The following is a 14,817-nucleotide window of genomic DNA, read 5'->3' on the forward strand; positions in this document are numbered from 1 at the left end:
TGTATCCTCTTACTCTGTGGCCTGGTAAGGCTGCCCTGCCAGGGGGGAAGTGATCAACATTGGGGGTCCAGAGTCCATGTCAGAAGTAGTCCCTCTACCCCATATCATGGGACCCACAGCACAGAGACTGTGCTGCTTATCTACTACATCTGAGAAGAGGGTCAAGGTCCACATCATCCATGATCCTTGGTTGATGTATCAGTCTGTGTATTGTAGTGTGGTTATCCTGAATTAAGTGGCTAACATCTGGTTATGAGTGAGTGTATGCCATGCGTGTCTTTCTGGGTCTGGGTTACCTCATTCAGGATGATCTTTTCTAGTTCCATCCATTTGCCTGCAAATTTCAAGAGGTCCTTGTTTTTAATAGCTGAGTAGCATACCATTGTGTAAATGTACCACCGTTTCTTTATCCATTCTTTGGTTGAGGGGCATCTAGGTTGTTTCCAGATTCCGGCTACTTCGAATAAAGTTGCTATGAACATAGTTGAGCAAATGTCCTTATTGTATGGTGGAGCATCTTTTGGGCTTATGCCCAGGAGTGGTATAGCTAGGTCTTGAGGTTGAATTACTCCTAGTTTTCTGAGAAAGTGCCAGATTGATTTCCAAACTAGCTGTACAAGTTTGCACCCCCACCAGTAATGGAGGAGTGTTCCTCTTTTCCCACATTTTCACCAACATGTACTGTCACTTAAGTTTTGGTCTTAGCCATTTGGTTATGGGTAAGATGGAATCTCAGAGTCATTTTGATTTGTTTTCTCTGATGACTTAGGAGGTTGAGCATTTCTTTAAGTGTTTCTCAGCCATTCTTTATTCTTCTGTTTAGAATTCTCTGTTTAGCTCTGTATACCATTTCTTAATTGGGTTAATTGGTTTGGTGGTATTTAATTTCTTGAGTTCTTCATATATTTTGGGTATTAGCCCTTGGTTTGATGTAGGGTTGGTGAAGATCTTTTCTCAGTCTGTAGACTGTCATTTTGTTCTGTTGACAGTGTCCTTTGCCTTATAGAAGCTTTTCTGTTTCATGAGGTCCCATTTATTAATTGTTGATCTTAGAGCCTGGGCTATTGGTGTTCTGTTCAGGAAGTTGTCTTCTGTACCAATGACCTCAAGCTTCCTCCCACTTTTTCTTCTAATATATTTAGTGTGTCTGGTTTTATATTGAGGTCTTTAATCCATTTGGACTTTTAGTTTTGTGCAGGGTGATAAATATGGATCTATTAGCCATCCAGTTAGATCAGCACGATTTGTTGAAGATGCTATTTTTTCCCCATTGTATGGATTTGGCTTCTTTGTCAAAAAATTAAGTGTCCATAGGTATGTAGGGTTTATTTCTGGGTCTTTGATTTGATTCCACTGATCAACCAGCCTATTTCTATGCATGAATAACAATCTTAAGCACAATTTATTTATTTTATCATCCATATGATATATTTTGAATAAATTATTTGTTAAAATATGGCTTCTGTTTAGTAAATATTCAGGTGAATAGATACTTTGCTATCTGAAAAGATTATCTTTGTAATTTTAAAATGTAAAATATGGGTTATTAGGGTTGGTGAGGTTGCTTAGTGGTTATGAGGACTTGCTGCTCTTATAGATGACTTCGATTCAGTATCCAATACCCATATGGCATCTAATAACCTATGCAACTCCAGGTAAAGGGAATCCAGGGCTTGCTTCTGCCCTCCATGGGTACCAAATATGGTGTCCATATATACATGCAACCAAAACACTTATGCTCATAAAATGAAAATATATAAATCTTTGAAAACAAAATATAGATTATCATTGATTTTCAACTGTGTAACTCAAGTGTTAGAATTTATAGTTTTAGCCAAAGATGTCAAAGCAGGTCTAAAAGGCAAGGCTTGCTATAGATTTAGCTCCTCATCAACAGGCTCACCATAGGCACCTCCCATTCATTTCTCATGTGGATTCCAGTCCTCACACATCCTGGATAAGTGCTTAATCATAGGCTGCCTCCCAGCTGCTGCTGTGAACTCTCAGAGAAGGACCCATCATATTATGCAAGGCTATCCTACAGTGTAGCTTTATCCATATGAACATCTATGAGTAGTAAAGAAATATTCTCACCAGGAGGCAGTGGCACATGGCTTTAATTCCAACACTTGGGAGCCAGAGGCAGGCAGATCTCTGTGAGTTTGAGGCCAGCCTGGTCCATAGAGTGAGTTCCATGACAACCAATGCTGAAACAGAAACCCTGCACAGAAAGAGGGAGAGAGGGAGAGAGAGAGAGAGAGAGAGAGAGAGAGAGAGAGAGAGAGAGAGAGAGAGAGAGAGAGAGAGAGAGAGAGAGAGAGAGAGACAGAGAGAGAGAGAGACAGAGAGAGAGAGACAGAGAGAGAGAGACAGACAGAGACAGAGAGAGACAGAGAGAGACAGAGGCAAAAGAAATATTCTCAGTGCTCAAGTTATGAAGCAACAGAACATCAATTTTCTGTGTTTGAGGATGACGGGGTCCCGAGCATTTATACAACTATAGAGTTTTAATTGGTTTCTACACCAGCTCTTCTTCCAGAGGATGAGCCATACATACTTCATTTTGAGTGAATTCATCAGCTGATCCAGTCAGCAGCCTGTCTTATTCTTCCTGTAAGATTGAGTGGCATTAATTACCTAAGATGTCCATGCCTTTGCTCAGTGTGGGAGGTCCTGTTTGTTGACTGTTCCTCTTCAGTAGGACCCTGTAATTGATAAAGTTGGAATCACTGTTCTGTTGTTAAGAAGACTAGTTAATTTTACTATGAGAGGTTTTTTATTTTTTAAGTATTTTAATAATAAAGTTTATAAAATAATAAAGAAGATTGAGATGGTAGAATTATATGAGAAAACACCACTTTTGTTCTGAGAACGAATGGCTGTTCTCGCTGCTTTCTTCTACTCATGAGAATTCCCTGCACTGAATATGATGTGGTCTCTTATTTGACAGAAAGTTTACAAAGAAGATTTTGAGAAGGAGATTAGAGGAAGGTCCTCACTGGATCTGGACAAGACGCCTGCATTTCTACACGTGAAGTACATTACCAACCTGATGAGGGAGGTATGGCTTTGCTAGTTCACGTTAGATGTCACAAAAGAGGGAAACTAAAGAAGTGACCCCAGAAACATCTGCTTAGCCATCCTCTACTAGTTGTATATTTGAGATATGAACTCCTTATTCTGGCCATTACTATCAAGGCCTTGCATTTTCTTAACATAGAAAAGTATAAGTTAATATGTCTATTTACTGTTGAAGGAAGAAATTACTCAGATTTTCTGGGAAAACCTGGAGGATATTCTACTTTTGCATTGTGATTCTAGCTCAGAAGGTCTGTGAATAATGAATTTATAGCTTCTAAGCAGCTGGATTTTACAAAAAAAAAGAAAAAAAGAAAAATGAAAGCTTGATTCTCTCTTATCATCCATGCATATAATATATAATATGTTTATACAATATATTATATTTCTGAAATAAAATGTCACACACACACACACACACACACGCGCGCGCGCGCGCGCACACAGTCTCAGGGATCTGCAGCACAATGGATAAGCTTTGTCCTGAGAGAACCACTTTTTTAAAAAACATTTTTTTGTTTATTTTTCAAGAGAACGTTTCTCTGTGTAGCCACAACTCTGTATGTCCTGGAACTTGCTGTTTAGACCAAGCTGGCCTTGAACTCACAGAGATCCACCTGCTTCTGCCTCCCAGTACTGGGATTAAAGGCATGTGCCACCACTGCCCAGCTGAGAAAACCACTTTCTTGAAAGCTAGGTTTTCTTTGTTATCACACAACATATCCTATAAGAAGCTTTAAATTTTAAATTTTTAATCTTAAGTTTTAATTATGTGTACATGTGTGGGTTTGTGGACATGAGTGCAGTGTCTGTGGAGGCCTGAGGAGGGCATCAGGTCCCCCAGAACTGAAGGTTTGACCACTCAAACTGGGAAGCTGCTAACTCAGGTCCTCTGGATGAGCAGTACATATTCTTAACTGCTGAGTCATCCCTCCAGCTTTTTGGGCAGTTTTCCTTGTAGCATCATGACATTTGATATCAGAAATGAAGTTTTCATATGGGAAAGAAAGTCTGAATATATGATTTATTCAAAAGTTCTTTCACTTCTGTGTAGGGAAAATTATAGTTAGCATATAGAACAGAATAACTCATTACTATTTTTTTTTTGCTTTTATCTCCATAGAAATTTTCTTGATAATTTAATTAAGATTTGGTTCACAATATATTAAAATTGTTGAACATTAAATTTTTTTAATAAGTCAACATATTATATACTTGTGCTTCAATACTTTAAAAACTTTAATCCATTTCCCCCAAGTGGCTCAAAGCTAACTCTACTGTGACATGTTCATTTAAATGATTATATGTTAATGCAATCTAGAATATAATGTATAAGTAAAACATGCCTATGAAAAGAAAAGTGAAGTCTTACTCTTAGACTAGTGGAATGAGTTGAAGCCTGATTTCCATCTGGAGGCGTCTCATTGTGAACTCTTAATAAGCAAATGACAGCTGGCTTTTGCCATCTACGTGACATAAGAAATTACTGTGACTTCCTGGAACAGCAATATAGCTTCTGTACGATGTCTCTTTTCCTTTTTTTTTTTTTCTTTCACTTCTTATTCTTGTAAATTTTCTTTGAAACTGAGAACAAGTAAATGGCATTGCCTTGTTATTGGTCTCCATTTGTCTGCGTGTCAAAGCAGGACCTTCCAATCATTTGCATACAGGTGACAAAGTGAGGTTAGTCCTCAACTGTTTCCCTTTATTACTTTTTTTCTTTCTTAATGGGAAAAAATACAACGCAAATTCATTCAAAGGAAGTATTCAGAACAATAATGCTATGAGTTTCTTATAACTAAAACATAGTTGGAAACATTTGGTCTTTGGGTTCCGAATGTCTGAACAGGATAGGAAAAGGCCCACAAAACCATTCATTGGAGCAGGCAGCTTGGGGCTATGTTAACAAATATAGACTGTATATACTCAGGAGACTGAGTGGTTTCAAGTCAAACAGTTCTGGTTCTGAAAACAAAGAAGCTCCAAATCAAGGTGCTGGTGGACTTGGCTCCAGGTGAGAGGCCAGTTCTGCTTAACGATGGTTGCTTTCTCTGTCACTAGACTAGAGGAACAAAGGAAAAATGGTCTCTTTTCCTATGGCACCTTTAATCTCACTGTGGGCTCTACCTTCATAACTGCATCGAAACCCAGTTACTTCCCGAGGGAGCTGGGCCTTCAACACATGGAGTTTGGGAGGGACACAAGTATTTTGTTCATAACGGCTATGGCTAATCTTTTACTTAGTTACATAGAAATAGCTAATTGAAAAGTCTCCTGGTTGCTTAACACAATTATAAATTTCTGCATCTTAGCCCCTAGCTGTAAATGGAGTCTATGTTCCTTACTTTATGGTTTTATATTGCTATGTAGAGTCTCCCAAGTGTCACTTAAGACTTATGCTTGATGTAAGGCCTTTGGCTGCTGCAATATTTGGCCTGATTCCCCCCCCCCCCCCCCCCCCCCATTGCCCTTTTGATTTCCTTTTGCCAATATGGAAATGGAGGCTAAGTTACTCAAAGGCTTCCTAAAGGTCAAAAGACCAAATTAGTGGAAAGGTTGTGACTTTCATTCAAGGTCATCGGACTGAGAACTGTTTCTAAAATCACTGATAAGCTCGACAATGTCTCCTAAAGCTACTGCTTGATCAGAAGTCAGGCTAACTTACAGATACGGGATGGGGGCGTGTTGGCATGGCATGAACTCCAGAATTAACTGAAACCTGATTTCTTATCATTAAAGGGAATTATATCTTCTGTTTAGCAAAATAGTCATAAAATAAAACTTGATTTGATAGAACAAAGTATTGTTTTTACAGTGCAAGGAAATAAGGAAATAAATAATTCATCAATAGAAAGTAAGTTATATACAAGAGTCTGTGTAAAGCAGCTGTGTTTACTTAAAATACAGTATCCAATATTGGGATCAGCTGGCAGAATGCTTGACTAGCATGCACAAAGGCCTGGTGGCCATTCCAGCACCACATAAAATGAGGTTGGAAGTCCACACCCATAATCCCAGTACTCCAAAGTAGGGGAAGTAAGGTCAGACTGTCAAGGTCATATTTGTCTATTTGTGATTTCTAGGCTAGCCTAGGGTGTGTGAGACTCTATCTAAAACTTTAAAAATATGATATGAAGACATACATTCAATTGCTAATATGATTATGTGCATATCTTTACCTGTGTTTATGTATCTGCATTATAAGATTGATCTTCCATGTAGAGTTATAGGAGAAAAGTGTAATGAAAATAAGCATTGTATATTCTATACTCTGATATAAAATGGCCCATATTGACATACAAATACCACACTAATCATTTTAAAAATAAAATGAGTGAATGAGAAAAAAGAAAAAGACATACACTAAAAGTCTTCATTATCAATTTCAAGGAAAAAAATTTTAAAAGATATTTGAATAAAATATGATCTTAAAACCACCTCTGGCTAAAGCAAGCTTTGGCTTTGTAATTCTTTTCCAGTACGTTCTTTTAGAAGTTCACATCAAATAGTCATTTTGTAAATCACTTCAAATAATAATAAGTATATATATATATATATATATATATGCTTAAGATTGTTCCCAACTCTTAAAGGGAAGATATCTTTTTAAAAAAGTTCAGTATGATGCCAAAAGACACTGGGAGAAAGGCTGAAACAGGGGTAATAGTGGATGTTACTTTGAGTTTGGTAGAGGAGAAAATGAAATGTCAATAAAAAATAGGCGAGAATGTTCAGCGTCTAATTTTTTCCTCCCTAGCAATATTTTCTCCTGTCTGTGGTCTCTAGAAGACATGTACACTGGCATTTGAGTTAAAGTAATTGCTGCGATACCTTCAAAATGAAATATTCTGTTCTTGTCTTATAGAAAGAATATAAAAAAGATTTGGAAAATGAAATAAAAGGGAAAGGAATGGAACTTAGTTCAGAAGTTCTTGATATTCAGAGAGCAAAACGAGCATCTGAAATGACCAGCGAGGTGAGTGACTTCATCCAGCAGCTCTGAATGAGAGCAAGTCAGCTTCTTTCCTCACCTGACATCACTTTCCCAAGGGTTCTGTGTGGCACAGCTCATGTGTGTAGATGGTGATAAACAGCCATGTTTTAGGCTTCTCCCAGGTCACAAATTAAAGATAATTTCATCCTCACAACCTTTCGATATGCTACGGAGGAAAATGGTCACTTTAGGGCAATCTGTGTCATCAGCAAAATATTCCTATGAGATGTGACCTGATTATTTAAAAGCAAGTAGAGGGAAAACAATGAGGCAGGTGGTGTGGCCTGGTGTCCTGGCGGCAGCTGCAGCTGGGCAGCTTGCGTGTCTTGTTCTTTAAGCAGCCCACAATCTGCTTACTAAGAGTTAAACCTCCGGATGGAGTGAAAGTAGTTGCTTCTTACTTCATATGCACTTTATAAGAAGAAATGAAATATCCAGTGTCAGTCTCCCATTCCTTATATTGTCATTACTGTGGTGTCATGCAGGGGCTTTGACATCTTTATATGCACCTGGCTCCTCAGGTGTCCAACACACACCTGGCCTCAGGCACCTTGTTAGACCCTGGCTTCCTCTGCTTTGACCCCACCCACTCTGACCTAAGATCCTTACTACAGGTGCCTGACCAATATGGCCTCCAACAGCTGGTAAGAAACCCAGCCTCTGACTGAGGGGGGCCTCCTCCTCCCCCTGTATATGCTCATAGGGTATCAAGTCTCTTCTTGGTACCTTTCTATCCTTCCTCTGAGTGCCACCAGGCCTCCCCATCCAGGGGACGTGGTCAAATATGGGACACCAGAGTACGTGTGAAAGTCAGTCTCTGCTCTCCACTCAACTGTGGAGAATGTCCTGTCCATTGGCTAGATCTGGGGAGGGGAGTAGGGGGAAAGTGGGAGGGAGGGAGGAATAGGAGAATACAAGGGATGGGATAACAATTGAGATGTAATATGAACAAATTAATAAAATATTAAGAAAAAAAACAGTAAACAAACTATCAAAAATGATATATTAAAAGAAATACATGTTTGAGGGTATATGGAAGAAGCTGGAAAGGAAATGAGAGTTTCATAAAGATCATAACACTCTATACACATTTAAATATTTAGAAAGAAAGGAAAATTAAACATTATTGTTATTACAGCTAAAACTAAAGTATAAGAAAATAGAAAAAAAAAAAGAAGCTCAGCCTCAGGCCTGTCCACTCTGATTCAATTCCCAAATCAAAAGACACAGACTAGTCTACTGAATTAGAAACAGTGCCTAATTTTTTGTTTTCTACACAGAAGAAACCTCACTTTCTTGGTTAGATACTACCTTAGAATGAAAGATGGAGAAAAATATTCTAAGGAAATGGGAGCCAGGAAACAAGCAGGCACAGCTGTTCTGAACTAAGGCAAAAAAGACTTCAAGCCAAAACTAATCAGAAGAGACAAAGAAGGCTACTTCATTTTAATCCACCAAGGTACATTGATTCTAAACATGAGTCCACCAAAGCTGGCTGCACCCAAATTCACAAAGCAAACAGTATTAGGCATTAAGCCACAGATTAACTCCAATAAATAGGTGACTTCAATATATACTTTCACCAATGGACAGACTATAATCAGAGAAACATTGGAGCTAAATGGCATCATAGGCCAAATGGATCTGATACATACTTACAGAACATTCTACCCAAACACTGCATAACATACATTCCCCTCCCCACCCACTATACCACAAAGGTTTCTGTAAAACAGAGAATATATTGACCCAGAAAGGAAATTTCAACAAATTTAGGAAAATTGAAATAACCCCATTTATTCTATCTGACCACAATCAAGTAAAGCTTAATCAATAAAAACAAAAGAAATACCAGAACATATAAAAACTCATAGAGATTAAACTACTCAACTGTCAAGTATTTGAACTATTGATAAAATTAAGGAAGAAACAGAAAAGTTCTTGGAATTAGATAAAAAATGAAAATATTGCTTACTAAAATCTCTTAGGTAAAATGAAAAAACCAAAGTCCTATGGAAGTAAATGTATTGTTCTGGGCACTTACATTAAAAATGAGATGGACTTCAAAGAGATAATTTAATAATGCACTCAAAAGGTTTGGGAAAACAGAACAAACCAAACTGAAAGCAGTAGATGGAAAAAAAATAACTGAAACCAGGGCAGAAATTGAAGAAGTGGAGACAAATATGCAAACAAGCCAACACCAAGGACCAATGACACGAGGAGTACATTCTTTAAAAAGATAAACAAGATGGCCAAACCTGAGCCAAATTACCTAAAAGAAAGAGAAGATCCAAATTACTAAAATTAGAGATGATAAGGAGACATCACAACAAACTGAAGAGAGGCACACATGGCAAAAAGCATTCACCATGACCAAGGTGGCTTTATCCCAGAGATGCAAGGATGGTTTAACATTTGCAAATTGATAAATGTAATAAAACATAAAAATGGACTTAAACATGAAATACCTGATCATCTTAGTAGGTAGAGAAAAATTCTTTTGACAAAATCTAACATCCCTTCATAATAAAGACCTAGAGACAATAGGATTGAGAGAATATACCTCGACACTGTAAAGGTTGCTATATGTGTCAAAAGCATAGCATTTCTGCTAAATAGAGAAAACCTCAAAGCAATTCTACTAACATCAGGAGCAAGACAGGCCACTGTCTCCTTTCCAGTTCAATACTGCACTTGAAATTTGGCTAGAAAGATAGGATGAGAGCAGGAAATAAAGGGGATGCACATAGGTAAAGAAGTCAAAATATTCCTGTTTGCATTCTTTACAGAAATAACAAAAAAAATCTTGAAATTCATATGCAAACAGTCAAGACTGCTAGTGCCTGCGCAATCTGCTTTAAGTTGCAACAATGTGGGCAGTCTTCATTGAGGGGGTGTCTTGTTGTTTCGTGTCAGTTACGTCTGGAAAGTTTACTTTATACTTACAATGGCAGGTCCAGCTGGAAAATTGAGTGACAAGATGGCACTAGGAATAGCAACAGAGAAGGCCTTGACGAGGGTGGAGGGCAAGAGCAGAGAACGGCACTGATCCTAAACCCCACTGATGCTGGGCTGTGTTGCTGCCTCATTCCCTTCAGTGTGGGTCTCACAGGGAGCAATGCTTATCCCTATTTCACAGACAGGTGGGGATGGTAGGAATCAGCTGTAGTGTCGCTGGCTCAGTTGCTGAGTGTTCTGACCTCATTATCGGTTGTTCTTCTGATAGTATAAACCGATCTGCATCCTTTTGCCTGTCTCTTAGCCTCTAAGACAACAGCACTCCATGAACACCCTCACTCAACAATTGCCTTCTTATCAGTATAAAACCATCTCCAGCAAGAATAATAGTTCTAATCGTGTTCCCCCTTCCCCCCCACCAAACACTTAGATCTGGGTGATCACACATGGTAAGAAGTATTGCATTCTCTTGGACATTAGTCCTTTATAGTTTTCTTTCTTCATACGTATGTGGGGGGCATGGTGGGGTAGTGTGTGCATTTATGTATGTGTATTGTGTTTGCATATGTGTGAGTGTACATGTGTATGGTACGTGGCCGGAGGTTGATGTTGAGTGTCTTTTTAGACTGCTGTTCTGCTTTATTAACTGAGGGTCTCTGCTGAACAAGTGCTTACTGATTTGTCTAGACTAGTCCATATAGTTCTGGAAGATCTAAACTCTGGTCCTGATGGTTGTATGGCAAGCTCTGTTGCATATAACATTATCCACTGAGCCATCTTGCCGCAGCCCTCTCTCGGTCGCTTAATAATGCTTAGGTTTTTTGTTGTTGTTGTTGTTGTTGTTGTTTGTTTTCTTTTGTTGGTCCATGTTGTCCACAGACTGACTAAGTTGTGTGGAATGTTGCTTTAACAGAAAGAATACAAGAAGGACCTGGAGCTGGAAATTAAAGGGAAAGGAATGCAAATTGACACCGATACCCTTGAAATACAACGTGCAAAAAAAGCTGCCAAGATCGCCAGTGAGGTGAGTGGGGAGGGTCACACAGACCTCCAAACCCCTATCTTTGTAGTCAGTGAGTCATATGAGCAGCTGGATCAGTGCGTGGAAGCTCGCAGAGCTCTGTGGGCCTGTTTGACAGCTTGGAATGGAACTCATTTCAAGTCATGATGTTTATTTGGAAATTTATAGTTCCTACTTTGCTCATAGCCTTTAAACACATCAAAGGAAGCTTGGAAAAAGGCATTCTAATAGAGTACACACATGCACTCATGCACAGACACATGCCCTGGCACATTTTATTACTATAAAACAACACATTTGATGTTAATCTAGGGTATGATAAATTCTTTTATAGTCTATTTTCTATAGGATAGCTCAGACTCTGCTTGGCATATTTGTGTTTCCAACATTTTGAGGAAAACATACAAATATTGTGATTTTAATGTGAGTATAATCTTTGTTTCTGTGTGATTGTGTGTTTAGAAGACATCCTTTGTTGACTTTATGTCTGTGCTTGAGATTTCTAGAATCAGCTCTTGGGATAAGATACGATATGTCTTGAATGGCATGTTCGTTTGTTCATTCATTCATGCATTCATTCATTCACTCAAACTGCATTTAAGGTTTACTTAAGTCTCTGTATATATAAGATCATGTTTGATCTTGCGAACTATGACAGAAACTTAGGTGGACATGTTTGAGTCATTCTACAATGTCAGCATATATTGAATTATAAATTCATAAGGTTGAGCAGTTTCAATGACAACAATTTGTAATAAAATCCACCCATCTTGATAGCTTGGACAAGGTGAATGAAAGTCCTTTATTCAAATGTTAATTCCTGCTAACTTTCATACACCACACACACACACACGGTATATGTGTGCATGTGTATTTGTGTATATATGTATACATACATGTATATATAGGTAAAATTATATATATATCAGAATGAATACAAGTAATATCAGACTACAGCAGAGTTCAAAGTTCAAAAGGTTTTAGAAGTGGACTAAGAGTCTGTGTAGATGAAAAATGAACCAGATCAGTGTAGAGAGGCAGCTGCTGGTGAAACTGCTGGTAGAGTTGAAGTGAGATTTGAGAGCAAAGCTACAGAAATCAGAGGGGTAAAAGGCGAAACTGGGTCAGGAGTGCAAAAAGGGTCAGGAGCAGGAAACAGCTGGTCCAGTTCAGGTCCAGATGTGGTTAACAGGTAGATGAAGAAGCAGTTGGGTAACTGTGTCAAGCAGTCAGGAACTGAGCTATTGCAGGGAGTCCTTGATCACTGACACATACCAGGTATGAAATTATGAATTGGTTGGGTCTATTTCCCCACAGTGTTAGTTATCTATCACTTATCAAGTCCAGGTGAGAGCATGACAGCTTTGCTCAAACTGGTGTGTCCATTACTTCTTGACTTTAACTGGTATAATTTTAACACACACACACACACACACACACACACACACACACACACACGCCACTAGTAGACTGACTCCCTTTCTAGTCTCTGGAATAAGTCATTGTTCAGTGTGTGCTGGATGAGTGATACCTCATAGAGGGTGTGGTTTTGAGGTCCACCGAGGGGCCACAGTCAGAACATACTCAGCAACTTCTTATAGAATGGGACATCTGAGGATGAGCCAGAGCCCCAAAAGCCAGTTTTATAAAATATGGAGTTGCTTAGAGTAGGGCACAGCATGATTTCAACAGTTACAATAAATTCCTAGCCTGAATTCTGTTTCAATTCTTGACCTATAAGGTGCATCTTTTTTGTTTGGTTGGTTTTTTTTGCCACAACAGCTATACTTTTATGAACTTTTAAAATGCTGAGCCAGAAGCTGCATCCACTATTAGCTCACTTTAACAGATTAGAGTGTATTGCAACAGGGTGGGAATCCAGGACTAGAAAAAGGAGAAAGGGAGCTTTCGAAATTATTATCATTGGAATGACTGGTCAAGCCAATTGAAAACATCCTTCTAGAGCAAGGAATATGGAATGAGTGGAAACTTAGAATTTCATCCATCTGCCTAGTAGTAGGCTTAAATATTTAATTACTCATATTTGTACACTGGCTAAGGTTTAAAAAATATATACTAGGATAATAGTATGAATTTAGTTAGTGACAACTGAGGGGACAATAGGCTTAAGGAGTCAGCTATGTTCTACATGACCCAGGGAGAGTGTGGAGATGCTATCATCTTTGTGCTCTAGCTAACTAATTTGCATATGTAATCTTAGTTACTGTTGGTCCATCTTGTCAAATTGACAGGCTCTTAAATCCTTTGCAAGTTAATTTTGAGGTTTTGCTATTGATTTTTAATATACAAAGCAGAGTTTAAAAATAATGTCAATCTGATGTGTTGTTATGTCAGTGTCCTCCAATAGTTAAACTTGTACCATTTCTGCGGCTTAACTGTGTGACTTTCTATAGCCAACAATATATCAGCAAACTGGACAAAGGCTCTCCTGATACATGTGTTTCCTGGGAATGAAGCACATGTGTTTTCTTTGAATTAAGCTATTATCATGTGCTTTTTGTTTGTTTGTTTGTTTGTTTTTTGAGACAGGGTTTCTCTGTGTAGCCTTGGTTGTCCTGGACTCGCTTCATAGACCAGGCTGGCCTCGAACTCACAGCGATCCACCTCCCTCTGCCTCCCAAGTGCTAGGATTAAAGGCGTGAGCCACCACCGTCCGGCTTCATGTGCTGTTTTAAACCCTCCAAGTCTGCAGGTGTTTTGTTCATATGGTGATGAAGTTGTCTAATGACACCATTTTCAGAATGAACCCTGTCATTCTGAAAGGTTGTATGGCTCAGTTTCCCTTCTTGACCTAGTTCCCAGACAGGGTGTGTCTGTGGTCATTTATATCCAGGAAGAAAAGGAAAGGTTCTACTGATATCTCCATGATAAAGGAAGTGCACCCATCCCTGAACTTACCACATAGACCCAAGGATGGGGTAGAATGGTTTGCTTAAGCCCCCAAAGGATCCAGACACTTAGGCCAATATTATATAAACCCAGTAGTTGAGAATGGAAATGTAGCAAGTTGCAATAATTGAGAATAGCACAGTCTTATAGTCACAGTATTGATCACCAACCAAACTATATAGTCACCAGTAAATTTTCAAGTTTATCATTGGAATACAAAAATTTCCCCAATCTAGTTCTGTACTTTTCCTTAGGGCAGCTTAGTAGACAAAACCCCCTGGTTATGTATACATGTGTTACTGTACATCAGACTTCTGTCTTGTTATATATAAATAAAAGAATAAGGTCTAATTCAACTTTAGAATGGGGTAGTCCTGGTGTCAGAATGACACCATGTTTTCTCGGCACCATTTTGAAATGGTTGCAGAGCACTGTGTATTTCATTTTCTACAGAAAGACTATAAACGAGATCTGGAGACGGAAATTAAAGGGAAAGGAATGCAGGTCAGCACAGACACCCTGGATGTTCAGAGAGCTAAAAGGGCATCCGAGATGGCCAGCCAGGTAAGGCTGGTGTGAGAGCCAAGGCTCGGACGCGAGTGCAAATGCCCCTTTGCTGTTAAAGCAGTGCATACTGAGGTTATTTTCTGTTCTTTTAGAAGCAATATAAGAAAGACTTGGAGAATGAAATTAAGGGAAGAGGAATGCAAGTGAATATGGATATCCCAGACATGCTTCGAGCCAAGAGAGCATCTGAGATCTACAGCCAGGTTGGTAGAGGATGATGATACTTGGCAGTAATGTACTAATGTACTCTAATCCTGTCACTATGTGCTTCTAGAGGGTGTTTTAC

The 14,817-nt window shown here is 38.8% G+C and overlaps 1 protein-coding gene across 3 annotated transcripts in view; it reads left to right on the forward strand.

Moving 5' to 3' along the window:
* Nebl (nebulette) overlaps nucleotides 1-14,817 on the forward strand; it is a 357,651-nt gene that overhangs the window by 300,872 nt on the left and 41,962 nt on the right. The window contains exons 12-16 of one of the 3 annotated variants that reach the window (XM_051151279.1): nucleotides 2,951-3,061; nucleotides 6,944-7,054; nucleotides 10,947-11,057; nucleotides 14,418-14,528; nucleotides 14,624-14,734. The exons of the other annotated variants lie outside the window; for them this stretch is intronic. Of the exons in view, the coding sequence (XP_051007236.1) occupies nucleotides 2,951-3,061; nucleotides 6,944-7,054; nucleotides 10,947-11,057; nucleotides 14,418-14,528; nucleotides 14,624-14,734 (555 nt within the window). The remainder of the gene's footprint in view (nucleotides 1-2,950; nucleotides 3,062-6,943; nucleotides 7,055-10,946; nucleotides 11,058-14,417; nucleotides 14,529-14,623; nucleotides 14,735-14,817) is intronic. 3 annotated transcript variants of the gene reach the window in all.

The sequence above is a fragment of the Acomys russatus genome, chromosome 9 (assembly GCF_903995435.1).
Source record: "Acomys russatus chromosome 9, mAcoRus1.1, whole genome shotgun sequence".
Taxonomy (NCBI): Eukaryota; Metazoa; Chordata; class Mammalia; order Rodentia; family Muridae; genus Acomys; species Acomys russatus.